A 12,755-nucleotide genomic window follows, 5' to 3' on the forward strand; every position below is an offset into this window, starting at 1 on the left:
CAATTTATTTTCACTCTTAAGGTCATTTGAGGATCTGTTCCTCAGGGGTCGCATGGGCTTGGGAGGAGCCCGGCTCCTTTCTTTTACCAGTTTCATCTATGTGAAGATAAGTCAAAGGTCCTACTTGACCATGGCTGGCTTCACTTGGAAGCATGGAGGGAATGTTTCCTCTGAGTTGACCCTCCTCTTTGTTAGACTAGACACTGGTTCAAATCCATCCCGTGGGGTCTCCATGGCCTCCCTGAACAAGAGGACAGGTGACTCACCCACAGTTACAGGACATTTTGAGAGATGTTCCCATAGTCCCTGGGAACTTAGTCAACCTTGGAGGGCAAGGAAGAAAAACTTGGAGAGATATTTTCTAGCACATAGTATGAGATCAATAGTCAGACTAGACTAGACACTGGTTCAAATCCATCCCGTGGGGTCTCCATGGCCTCCCTGAACAAGAGGACAGGTGACTCACCCACAGTTACAGGACATTTTGAGAGATGTTCCCATAGTCCCTGGGAACTTAGTCAACCTTGGAGGGCAAGGAAGAAAAACTTGGAGAGATATTTTCTAGCACATAGTATGAGATCAATAGTCAGACTGTAATTGATTTAGTCTTTCCTTGTTCCCCTAGATTTTTATAAAAGCTTGCAATGTTGCTGGATAGATAGCTTAGTGGTTAAGAGCATTGACTGCTCTCACAGAAGACCTGGGTTCAATTCCCAGCACCCACATGGCACATGGTAGTTAACAACTGTCCATAACTACAGTTCCAGGGGAATCCAATACCCTTTTCTGACCTCTATGGGCATTGAACAACATGGGTGCACTTACATACATGCAGACAAAACACTTATGCACATAAAAATATTAAAATAGTTAAAAAGCAAACCTGCAATGGTAAAGAAAGCATATTTTTTTTTAATTTTAAATTTTTACTTTTAATTATGTGTATGAGTGTATTGCCTACATGTATGTGAGTGCACCTGTGTCATGCAATGCCATGGTCAGAAGAGGGCTTCAGATTCCCCTGGAACTGGAGTTAAGGACGGTTCATAGCCACCATGTGGGTGCTGGGAATTGAACCCAGGTCCTCTGCAAGAGCAGCCACTGCTCTTAACTGCTGAGCCATTTCTCCAGCCCCAAGAAAGCATATTTCTATTTTTAACTTTCTGCATGTATCAAGTATAAAAGTCAATAAAATTCATTATGACTTTTTCATGCAATTTGTAATATTCTCTGATAATATAAAAGAGCATCATTATATTGAGAAATATTTAAGGTTGAGCTTGTCTTTTCCATAGTCTTAGCTATTGTAATATACAGCAGAGGCAGAATCTGTGGTTTTGGTGGAAGAAAAGGCTTTTTAAATGGATATATCTTTTAAGGACTTGGTTAGCGAATAGCTTACTACATTGCATTGGATATTACCTGAACACAGCGCTCAATTACAGTATGTGACTTCTGGTGGGACTTGCTGTGAAGACCGGATAAAAAACACACCTGGCAGATGTCAAAGTTGAGGCACTTCAGACAGTGGTATCTGCCAAGTAAAGTGGAAGTACAGCTTACATCATTACCTGTAGATGAGCAGATGAGTCAGGCAGAGAGTGAGCCTCCCCAAACATACAGGAGGTTGTCTGAACTTCCAGTGGTTATCAAGTGTCTCTCAAAGTTGATAGGGATATTAAATAACTCAAGTGTGTTAATTTAATCAGAGAAATTTTCTTTTGAAAGTATTTTTATATTTATTTATTTATTTATGTGTGCGCACATGTGTGTGTGTATGTAAGTATGTAGGCAGGTGTGTGCCATGGTGCATGTGTGGAGGTCAGAGAACAGCTTCTGGGAGTCCCTCCATGTAGGTTCTAGAGATGGAATTCAAGTTGGTCAGGCTTGCCAGCAAGCACCTTAACCTGCTGAGCCATCTTGCTAGCCCTTTGATAATATTTTTATAAGGATTATATTAATGTGTCTTTACTCAATAAACTATGGTATAGAGGTCTGATTTACATCCCTTCCTCACACCACCCAAATACCAGATATGTTGCATACTTAGCAGAGTACTGGGAACCACAACTGCTAAGAGAAACCCTCAAGTCTGTAGACATATTTTGTGTAGTTGCAGCATACACTCAAATATTAAAAATAGAGGTTTGATAGTTTCAATGCAATGAAATTGTGGCTTCTCTTGGAAATCTGCAGACATGATAATATTGAACTGCATTCCTGGTGCTGGGAAGAGCAAGCCATAGATAAAGGATTTAAACACGAGTGCTAGTGTGGGCTGGGTTTTCATGGAAGAACTGAGACTCACTAGCATATCTTGCCAGTTTCAAAGAGAACCCATAATTTCATGGAAGGTGGTCTAAAGATTAAAGTAGGGAAGCTCCCAGATAGAAAGAAGAGAAAGAAAACGTAATAGAGACTGTCATGAACAAGTGGTTCCTAGATCTTCCAGACTTGCTAATCCCCCTGAAGAATAGGGGCATGAAAAGTTGGAGTACCAGCAAAGTCAGATAACAGAAAGTCTTAAGAATATGACTAAGCATTTGAAAGTGTGGCAGGAGGATATAAATAACTGTGGGGCCAACTTAGAGCTGCCTTGTTTACTACTGTTCCTTTGACCTTTGAGTCTCATGGCAGGAGATAGTAAATAATGTTGGGTAGCTAGAACAATTATGCTTTTGAACACTTTTTTATGTGCCATGTGCACTGGGTCGCCATGAAATTCTTTATATTAAAATTGTCATAATATTGTCCTAATTTTACAGATGAGGAAATGGAACCAAAGAGAGCCCAAGGAACTTGCACAAAGTCACACAACTGTTTAGTGAATGGTAGAGGAAGATAAGGGACTAGAGTTTGAGTTCACATACCACCATTCCTAGCTGTGGTAGTTGCAGGAGTTGCACTGGAAAGTTAAGGTCACTGTTTGGAAGGCTGTGTGGTACATAGTAGGTCATTAGTGTATACTGAGTGAAGTTGAATGACCCGGCTTCTTCAGGAGGACATTGGAGTTAGTAAACACTGCCTTTTTGGCCTTGCAAAAGTTTTACATAGCTTTGAAAATTAATGAACATACCTAAGCAGGAAGGCACTCACTTTGTCAAGGTAGTGAACAACATAGAAATGTCTTGTTTTAATGAGTTATTTGATGAATCACCTCTGCTGACTGTTTTGTCCAGCATTCTAGACAGCTGCAACTGGCTTGCTGTGACAATGTCCTTACTTTCCTCAAATGTGTTCCTCTGTATTCTGAAGTATCTGTAGATGTGTGAGGCATTGCTGAGTAGGGACTAAGACTGGTTTGTTTTTTATAGTTTTACCACATAGACAACCAAGATTTTTCTCCAATCTCATCTCAACCTTACATGCCTTTTTATAGAACATCAGTGATAACCTGTTCATCTATAATTTAATTCTTGGATTAGGGACAATTTCGTCTTTATGCTTTCTCTCTGTCTTTCTGTACATGCTTGTGCGTGTGTGTGCATGTGTGTGTGTGTGTGTGTGTGTGTGTGTGTGTGTACATGTGTGTGTACCGAGGTCAGAGGTTAATGTTAAATGTCTTTCTCAATTGATCTACCACTTAATTAATTAATTAATCTATTTATTTGGTCTTTTTGAGATAGGGTCTCCCTATAGCCCCAGCAGGCCTGGAAATCACCACATAGATTGGGCCAGCCTCAATTGCACAGAGATTTGCCTGCCTCTGCCTCCTGAGTGCTGAGATTAAAGACTTGCACCACCACACCCAGCTCCTCCTCATTTTTAAAGACAGGGTCTCTCACTGAATCTGTGAGCTCATCAATTCAGCTGGAGTATCTAGCAAGCCCCAGGGGTTCTCCTGGCTCTGGCTTTATTGTTATTGTTGTTGTTGTTGTTACTACTACTATATGTATGAATGTTTTACTTGCATGTAAGTACCATTTACATGCAGTACCGATGAGGCCAGAAGAGGGTGGCAGATTCCCTAGAACTGGAGTTATAGATGGTTGTGAGCTTCCATGTGGGAGCTGGAAACTAAACTCATGTCCTCTGCAAGAGCAGCAGATGCTCTTAACTAACTCAGAGGCTCATGCTTGCACTGTAGATGCTTTGATGGAGCCATCTTCCCAATCCCCTTTGCTTTCTGTAGGAGGACGAGTCTTTCCCTCTTCCTGCTACCTTCAAAGCTATAAACGCCTTTGTTTTTGGTGGCTTTATCGATCTCCCTGAAATGAAAGCCATTGCTTGAGCTTTGAGAGCTAAAACAATACATTTAAGGTTAAGACTGTAATGTATCCAAAGATGCTTTACAGGTACCCCCAGATCCATCTCTCTTTATTTTACTTTGCCTTGTATGTCTAGGAAGAAAAATAGTTCATAAGGCAGTGTTTCAAGAGGAAGCTTAGTTTCATTCTCAACAGACAGGGCACATTCTCAAACTCACAGTATGGTATGTCTTATCCTGTGCTTTGTTATTTTCTTGAGTTACCTGGGCAAGTCACTTAAAACCTTTGATACTCAATACTCAACATTGATTTCGACGTAAAAGTTGCGAGTTATTCAGTTTCAAAGTTAATTCTGTACCTGGCCTAGAAGAGGACATACAGGAATTATATAAAGAACAACTTTCCATTTCTGGTTAAATTGTTATAATATGCATACAGTGTGATAAATTATACTCATGTTCCTTCACGGTTTATCATGAGAAGAAATTCTTTTCACTGTAATATGAAAATGTTTTTGTTTTGCTTGCTTGTTTTCCAGTGGGCCTGTTCATTGATGTGGCTTACTGCTTCAAGTTATTTTCAAAGAGGTTTTTTATGAGTTATTTTCAAAGAGTTTTTTTTTTTATGAGTTAAGTTTTGCCGCATCTTCCAAATTCCCCATAAACTCAGTCCACCTTTTCAGGAAATTAAAACTTGATTTCTAGATTTTTAGTGGGCCCATTCTGTGAGGGAATGTGTTTAAGACTTAAACTGGTTGGGCTGTAGAGATGGCTCAGTGGTTAAGAACACTGACTGTTCTTGCAGAAGAGCATGAAATTCTCAAAAACACTAATAAAAGTATTAGTAACTAGTGTTGTATTAATACTTCCAAAAGAGATGTTATATTATACTGATAAGAGAAATATATGCTATAAACTAATGTTTATAAAATTATAATTTAAAATATAAAAAGTATCAGGACTGGGGAGATGGCTTAGTCAGCAAAGTGCTTGCTGCACATCCATGAAGACCTGAGTCTGGATCCCCAGCACCCACATAAAAAGCCAGGAGTTATGGCGCATGCTTGAATCCCAGGGCTAGGGAGGCAGAGACAGGAGGATCCCTGGGGCTTGCTGGCCAGTCAGTCCAACTGAATCACTGAGCTCCAGATTCAATAAGATACCTTGTCTCATCAAATAAGGCACTTAGCAATTGAGGAAGGCATTCAGTGTTAACCTCTGGTCTCCAGTCATGTTCACATGTATGCATGTGCACTGTTTACATATATGTGTACATATGTGCACACATACAAATACATATGCCACAAACACAAATATAAAATATAAGAAATATCTCATTTTAAATGATATTCTCTTCTTGAAATTTACCCTAAAACAGCAAGGAGACTTAAAAAAAAAACAGAAATCTGAACTATATTTTTACTAAAATAAGATCTATGCAGGGGCTGGAGAGATGGCTCAGCAGTTAAGAACACTGGTTGTTCTTGCAGAAGGCCCAGGTTCAAATCCCAGCACCCACATGGAAGCTAACAACTGTTGGTAATTCCAGTCCCAGGGGATCCGACGGCCTCTTCTGACCTCCACAGGCACTGCACAACACAGGTGCACTTATCTACATGCAGGCAATGCACGCATACATATAAAATAAAAATAATAAATAAAATTTTTAAAAAAGATTTAAACTGGTTAAGGTCAGGAAATAAGGGAAGAAAAGTGAGACAGAGTGGCAAGAGCCAAGCTCTGACATCTCTGAACCCCTTCCTTTCTAGGTACCCCATGGCTTGTCTTTAACTACAGAAAACCCCAGAGTTTCAGCCCAACCACATCTCCACCCCTCTGCTCACACATTATGAATCATGGGTTACCCATGTGTAGGCTAGACCTTCCCACTTCCTTCTTTTCCCTAGTGAGCTAGGATGGTGACATGTACCTTTAATTCCAACACTTGGGAGGCAGAGGGAAGAGAATTTCTGTGAGTTCCTGATCTATATAGCACATTCCAGGCAAGACAAGGTTACATAGTGGGATTCTGTCTAAAAAAAATAAAAATAAAAAACAAACCAAAACAAATAAAAATAAAAACAAAAACTCAGCCTCTAATGGTACCTCTAATTTACTTCTTTATTATTTAATTTATGGAAAACTACATCCCAACCTTTCTTTAAGATAGGGTTTTTTTCTATTATTATTATTATCTTATGTGTATGTGTGTATTGCCTGCATGTATGTAAGTGCACTCATGTCGTGCAATGCCTGTGGAGGACAGAAGAGGCTGTCAGATCCTCTGGAACTGGAGTTACAGACAGTTGTTAACTTCCATGTGGGTTCTGGGATTTGAACCCGGGTCCTCTGCAAGAACAGCCAGTGTTCTTAACTGCTGAGCCAACTCTCCAGCCCCTATGATATGGTTTTAACTGTCATCCTCAAAGCCATGGAGGGGTCAGATGCTCTCATTCCCCCAAAGAGCTGTCAAATCTGCCCCTGCCTCTAGGTAGACAGAAGGTCTGGCCTAAGCTGATGATTCCTTCGGCTCCCTTCCCTTGCTCTCAGTGGTCACTACAAGGACACAGTAGAGCATCATCGTTGCACAACAGGGACTCTGAATTCAGCTCACAGCCTCTGCCACTTGCTAACCGTGTTATTTAATGATTCTGTGAGTTGGGGATAATAACACCACCTTTTATAAAACTTTTAACACATTATAAGTGAAATGATCCATGTAAACTGCTCAGCCTAGCATTTCCTTAACACTTAACAAATATATGCTATTCTTGTTATGGGTAGCTCCAGAGCACTTAAAAGGTTTATTTTGAACAAAAGACAATTGTGTTCCACCTTAGAGGAATAGAAATGGTGGCTATTCAGAGTATGTGTCAGTGGAAGAATTTAATATTACATCCATTATAAAGGGTAAGTTTATTTTCAGCCAGGATGCCTCAGTCAGGGAATTACTGAGCTGCAAAATTCAACTGACCTCCAAATGCATGAGAAGGATCTCAGAAAGATTCTGGAGAGATGTAGCCCCACCTTTGGACCCATTTGGGAAATGACCATTTGAAATACTAATGCTGACTGTACCTCAGTCCAGTGATTGGGAAGCTCCTGCAGACGCTGCACCGCACAGGATGAATGACTATTTCTGCGGCTGACAGTCGGTAGCAGGTTGGGAGCCACAGGAGGATGAGAGACTCAGACTGTACCCAAGACAGGAACTTCTCCTCCTTGATTCCAGAGCTCAGCACCTGGAAAACAAGAGCATGCTGAAATGCACTTTTAGATGGGACTTGTACTCTTTGTTGGCTCTGTGTTGTTCTGCTAAAGTTTTATCTTATGAGAAGTTGGAGGCAAGGCAACCTCTGAACTTAGGTTGTCTGGGGATCTGAATGGAATCTAATTGAAGTCAGTCAGCAAACTCTTCAAGCATGTCTGCCCCAGCTCCCAGGGACATTTTCATGGTACTCACCCCTTGGAAACAGCTGCGGATAGCACTTTCCACAGGGCACAGAGTACAACTCTCTCCCACAACAGTTGGGATCTGTAAGAGGCAACCTCATATCAGCTGCTAGAAAATGGAGAAGTCTGTGTCCCTGAGTAAGATGCTCATAGCACGGAGGACATGGAGGTACAAGTATCAGGAGTCTGAGAATGGACAAACTATCTCAATCAAAGGAAATAAAAGCAATTTTTAGGTATTGTAGAATTCCTGAGTTGAAACAATGAATTAAATAAGCAGTGAGAACAAGATGGAGAAAGATGATAGAAGAAAATCTTACAGTTGGAGGGATGGAAGGAAGAAGGCTTGTGTTTAACTTTTTATGGTCCTAGTTAAATTATTTTAATTTTTCTTTTCCTTTTTTTATTAATTGCTGGATGAGGTCACTCTGATATTGTATTAAAGTTTACTGTGGCTTTAAGGAAAAAAATTTCAAGGGTTTTTATATAATCTCATTTTTTGGGGGGTGTGTGTGTGCGTGTGTGTGTGTGTGTTAAACAAGGTCTCCCTGTAGTCCCAGTTGGCCTGGAACTTACCATGTAGACTGAGCTGGTCTGGATCTCATGGAAATCTGCCTGCATCTGCCTCCCAAGTGCTGGGATTAAAGGCGTGCACCACCACACCAGGCTCTATTATCTCCTTTTAATAAATGCCAATTATGCTAGTTTCTTGCCACTATGACAAAATATCTGACATAAACAACTTCAAAAGAGGAAGACTGATATTGGCTTATGGCTTTAAAGGATTCAGTCCATGGTTTCTGGGATATGGTGAGGCAGAACATGAAGGCAGAAGGGGTTGGCAGGGCAGACCTGTTTACTTCACGGTGACCAGAAAGCAAAGAGAGGAAGTGGTCCCGAACAAGATCTAGCCCAGGAGAACATGTCTCCTTGACCTGCTACCTTCAACCAGGCCCCACATCTGAAAGTTTCTACCAATTGCCCATTCAGGTTATGGCTCCATCAACGGATTAATCTATTGATTAGGTCATGATCCATTCACTGCTGAGTGATTGAATCTATCAGGTAGGGATGAAGCCTTCAACAGGGGGACCCGTCACATCTGAACCATAACACATCTTTGAAGTAGGATGGTAATCATCCCTGTTGAAAGGGAAGATTGACAGGAAATGAAGTCACTGTGTCTAAGAGATATTTAAAGTCCCATGTTCATGGTAACCAAGATATAAGAAGAACCTAGGTATTCATTGAGAGTAATAAATGAAGAAAATGAGGTTTTTTTTTCATAAAATGGAATATTATCCAGCCTTTAAAAGAAGGAAATCCTGTCATTTCCTACAACATAGATGAACCTGGAAAAAAATATGCTGTTAAATCAGGCAGATACAGAGATACTGCACAACTTCTCTTAGCTGAGGAATCTAAAAAAAAGTTGAACTCATAGAAACAGAGAGTAGAATGGTGGTTTCCTAGAGTTTGGGGTGGGGGGATGTTGGTCAAAGGTTATAAACTTTCGGTTTAAGATGAGTAAGTTCTGGGGATGTAACATATACAGTGAATATTGCTACTAATATTGTATTTATTGGAAGTTTGATATGAGATCAGGTTTGCATAGGCTTATCTTCCCATTACATACTTATATATACAAACAGTGATCATGGGGTGTGGTTAAGTAACTTGACTGCTGTAATCACTACACAGAGTATACCTAGGCTACCTGCGATACGTCATCATGTAACACATCTTCCTCCTCCCTCCCTCCCTCCTTCCCTATCTTCCCTCCTTCCTTTTCTCCCTTCTTCCTTTTTTTTTTTGAAATGGAATCTTTCCATACTGTCCAGACTCACATTCCTGGACTCTTGTGGTCTTACTATTGCATTTCCCAAGCAGCTGGAACCACAGGCATGCACCATCATAGGAGTTTATGTCTTTCATAAATATAATTATAATTTGTCAATTCAATGTTTTAGGATACTTAGATCAAGGCATGATTGAGTATGTATGACATTTTTGCTTACGACCAAAAAATTAAGTTTGCTCCATAACTGGGAACTCGGGAAGTCCTTCTTTACTCTTCATTAATGAGACAAACTTTGACTTTAGATATTCCAATGGCTCAAAGTATGTCTGGTGTTTCCACCTTTCAACCATAATCACAACAGGGAGTTTAACTAAGGGACTAAGAATCTCTTATGACTTCCAAGGTAGTGAGGGACTTGGTTCTGGTATCTACATGTGCAGCTATATGTACCTGTCACCTCCTTTTGCTCCCATTTGGACAAGAGTCCTTATTTAACATCTGATGTCTTATACAGTACAGGCTGTCAGTAGAAACTTCCTGCAAGCTCAGAAGTCATCTCAAAGACCCCCACAGAGCCCATCAATTCAAAAAACATTGTCCTATTTAGGAAAGTGGTACTTAGAACCTCGTTGCTGACAATTAGCCAGGCAGAAGTCAACAAACGTGTGTAATAATGACAAGATGGCTTGCATTTTAAATTGATAATAAACCTGTCATGAAGAGACTGTAAGCAACTCTTCCCTGTATTATTTAGCTTTTGAAAAATGCAACTCATTTCCCATATTTTGGCTTCTGAGTGTTGATGAACTAGTGGAACCACTTATTAAAAGTGTTGCTGATTCAACATCCTTCCTCCCCTGGTGTCCTCATCCTGAGAATATGGGCGGTGGAAACTGTGCAACCCACTTACCAGCTCTATGATCCTGACACTAGTAAAAAGAAAATTCACTTACGTTGTGGATTTTAACCCACCTTTTGCCTTTAGGTATCTACATAAAGATTTTGTGGATTAATCACCCACTTGACTAATTTCTTGCAAGTGTTCTACAGAAGAATTAAATGTGGTTAGATGGCATGCTGGCACAGGCAGAATGGTGCTTGAAATGGTAATTAGGATTCTTAGGGGAAGATGTGAATCACAGAGCAGGGACTGGGAATCCACCTTGGAGTCCATAATGGAAGTCAATGAGATAATAATTTACTATGCAAATAGAAACACTCCTCCTTCCCAATAGCTTTCTTTAAAAAATTATTGATTCAAGAATTTCATATATTAGTCTTTTTTGTTTGTTCTGCATTTTTATTGAATTTTTGAGCTTTTCATACAATATAGTTTGAAGACATTTAGATCTACTCCCCTCTCCCTACCTCCTCTCACTGTTCCCCACCTAATCTAATGAACTCTCATATACATATATATGTCTATAGAGTGTGATTTGTGTCCCCTAATATCCTTCAGTGTGGATCCATTCACTGCACCCACCAAGAGGCCCAACCCTGTAAGACACTGTCTTCCCCTTCCCAGCAGCCATCAATTGACAAAAGTTCCTCCGATAAGGTTGGGATTTCTTATCCACTTCCCCATGCTTATCCTGGGATATTGTCTGGTTTGAGCTTGCATAGGACTTGTGCATGCTGTCACCATCACTGTGAGTTCATATGAGTAAATGACCAGCTGTCTGGAAAACTGTTTCCTTGTGGCCATCCACCTATTTTGGCTCTTACAATCTTTCTGCCTTCTTTTTCACAATGATCCCTGAGCCTTGGGAGGCACAGGTTTGAAATAGCTTCTTAGAAACCTGTTGAGACTGGTGGAGGGAGGGAGCGATGCTGTAGGAGCCACCATTTCAGAAGCTCATTGACCTTAGTTGGGTTTGGAATAAGAGTGGGTTTTAGGACCTATTGGAGTAATCAGACTTCTTCAATAGTCAGGAGGTAAACAAGAAGCTCTAGAGGAGAAGGAAAATGCCTCTTTGCCCAGATTCTTCCACATATCTTCTCTGAAATCTGCTACCAGTGTGATGGGATAAATAGATGGATAGCTTAGGATATAACCTCCCCCACTCTGCTTGAGTTGTGGGATATGGAGTTTCTGGGATGAACATCTGCAATGGTGGTTCCCTGAGACATGCCTCAGACATCAGAAAATCTGTGGTGGTATCTGTGTTGTTAACAACAACCATTGAAGTGTTAATATCTACACCTGGCCTTTTTTTTTTACATTTTTAAATTGTATTTTTGCAATTTTCATACAATATAATTTGGCAGTATTTAGATCCTTTCCCTGATTGCCATCTCCCCTTGATCTCATAGAGATCCACCTGCCTCAGCCTCCCAGTTGCTGGGATTAAATACATGTGCCACCAAGGCAAGTTTTTCAAATTTTTTAGCTTTTTCCCCTTTTTATTTATTTCTTTTTTATTGAACTTTTATGATTTTCATACAATGTATTTTGATGGTATTTAGATTCCTTCCCCATCCATTGCTTACAACTCCCCACCCAATTTAATGTACTCTATTATATATAGTACATATATAATAAGGCTTATAAAGTCTAATTAGTGTCCCAAATGTCTTTCAGTGTGGGTCCATCCACTGGAGCCTGGTTAACCTACCAAGAGTCCCATGCTTGACGGAGACTGTCTCTGCCCCTCCCAGCAGCCATCTGTTGCCAGAATTTCCTTAGGTAGAGTTGGAGCCTCTTATCTAATTCCTCATGTCTATGCTGGGATTTTTGTTTTGTTTTGTTTTCTGGTTTGAGCTTGCATAGGACTTGTGCATGTTGTTACATTGCTGTGAGTTCATATGAATAACTGACCAGTTGTCTGGAAAACTCTGTTTCCTGTAGTCATCTAGCCACAGGAACCTGAGGCTAGACAGGTCAGGACATCAGGGAGAACCTAATACTAGTTTTCTACTAAATAGTTATTAAACTGATTCCTAATGACTCATTGTTATACCCAAAGATGTTGGGGTTCTCTGTTATGCAAGTAGAAGTCTCTTCATGTCCGGATAGCTCATGAGCTCGGAAACCATGTGCTGCAGATTCCTTCATAGCAGAGTGCCTTCCTGGCATCCTCCCTGACTCTTCTTTTACAGTGCTCGCCACAAATACATGCCCTCCAGCACAGGAGCTACCAGGTTTTAATCAGGCGTTGTCTGATAGCCTGATAGAAGCCCACCGCCCTATGTAAATGAGGCATCCTAAAAGTACCTATCAGCTAAGACTTCTTCTGCTGTCTCTACACTATAAATAGTCCTAGTTTTACCCCAATAAAGTTGGAGCTGGAGCTG

General features: G+C 40.5%; 1 protein-coding gene across 1 annotated transcript in view; it reads right to left on the reverse strand.

The window, feature by feature from the left end:
- The window catches only part of Dytn (dystrotelin), an 85,191-nt gene that overhangs the window by 53,412 nt on the left and 19,024 nt on the right, over positions 1-12,755 (reverse strand). Inside the window, 3 exon segments of the mRNA XM_008846257.2 lie at positions 1,423-1,534; positions 7,286-7,449; positions 7,671-7,742. Coding sequence (XP_008844479.2) covers positions 1,423-1,534; positions 7,286-7,449; positions 7,671-7,742 — 348 coding nt within the window.

The sequence above is a fragment of the Nannospalax galili genome, unplaced genomic scaffold, assembly GCF_000622305.1.
Source record: "Nannospalax galili isolate Female #2095 unplaced genomic scaffold, S.galili_v1.0 scaffold281, whole genome shotgun sequence".
In the NCBI taxonomy this organism is placed as follows: domain Eukaryota; kingdom Metazoa; phylum Chordata; class Mammalia; order Rodentia; family Spalacidae; genus Nannospalax; species Nannospalax galili.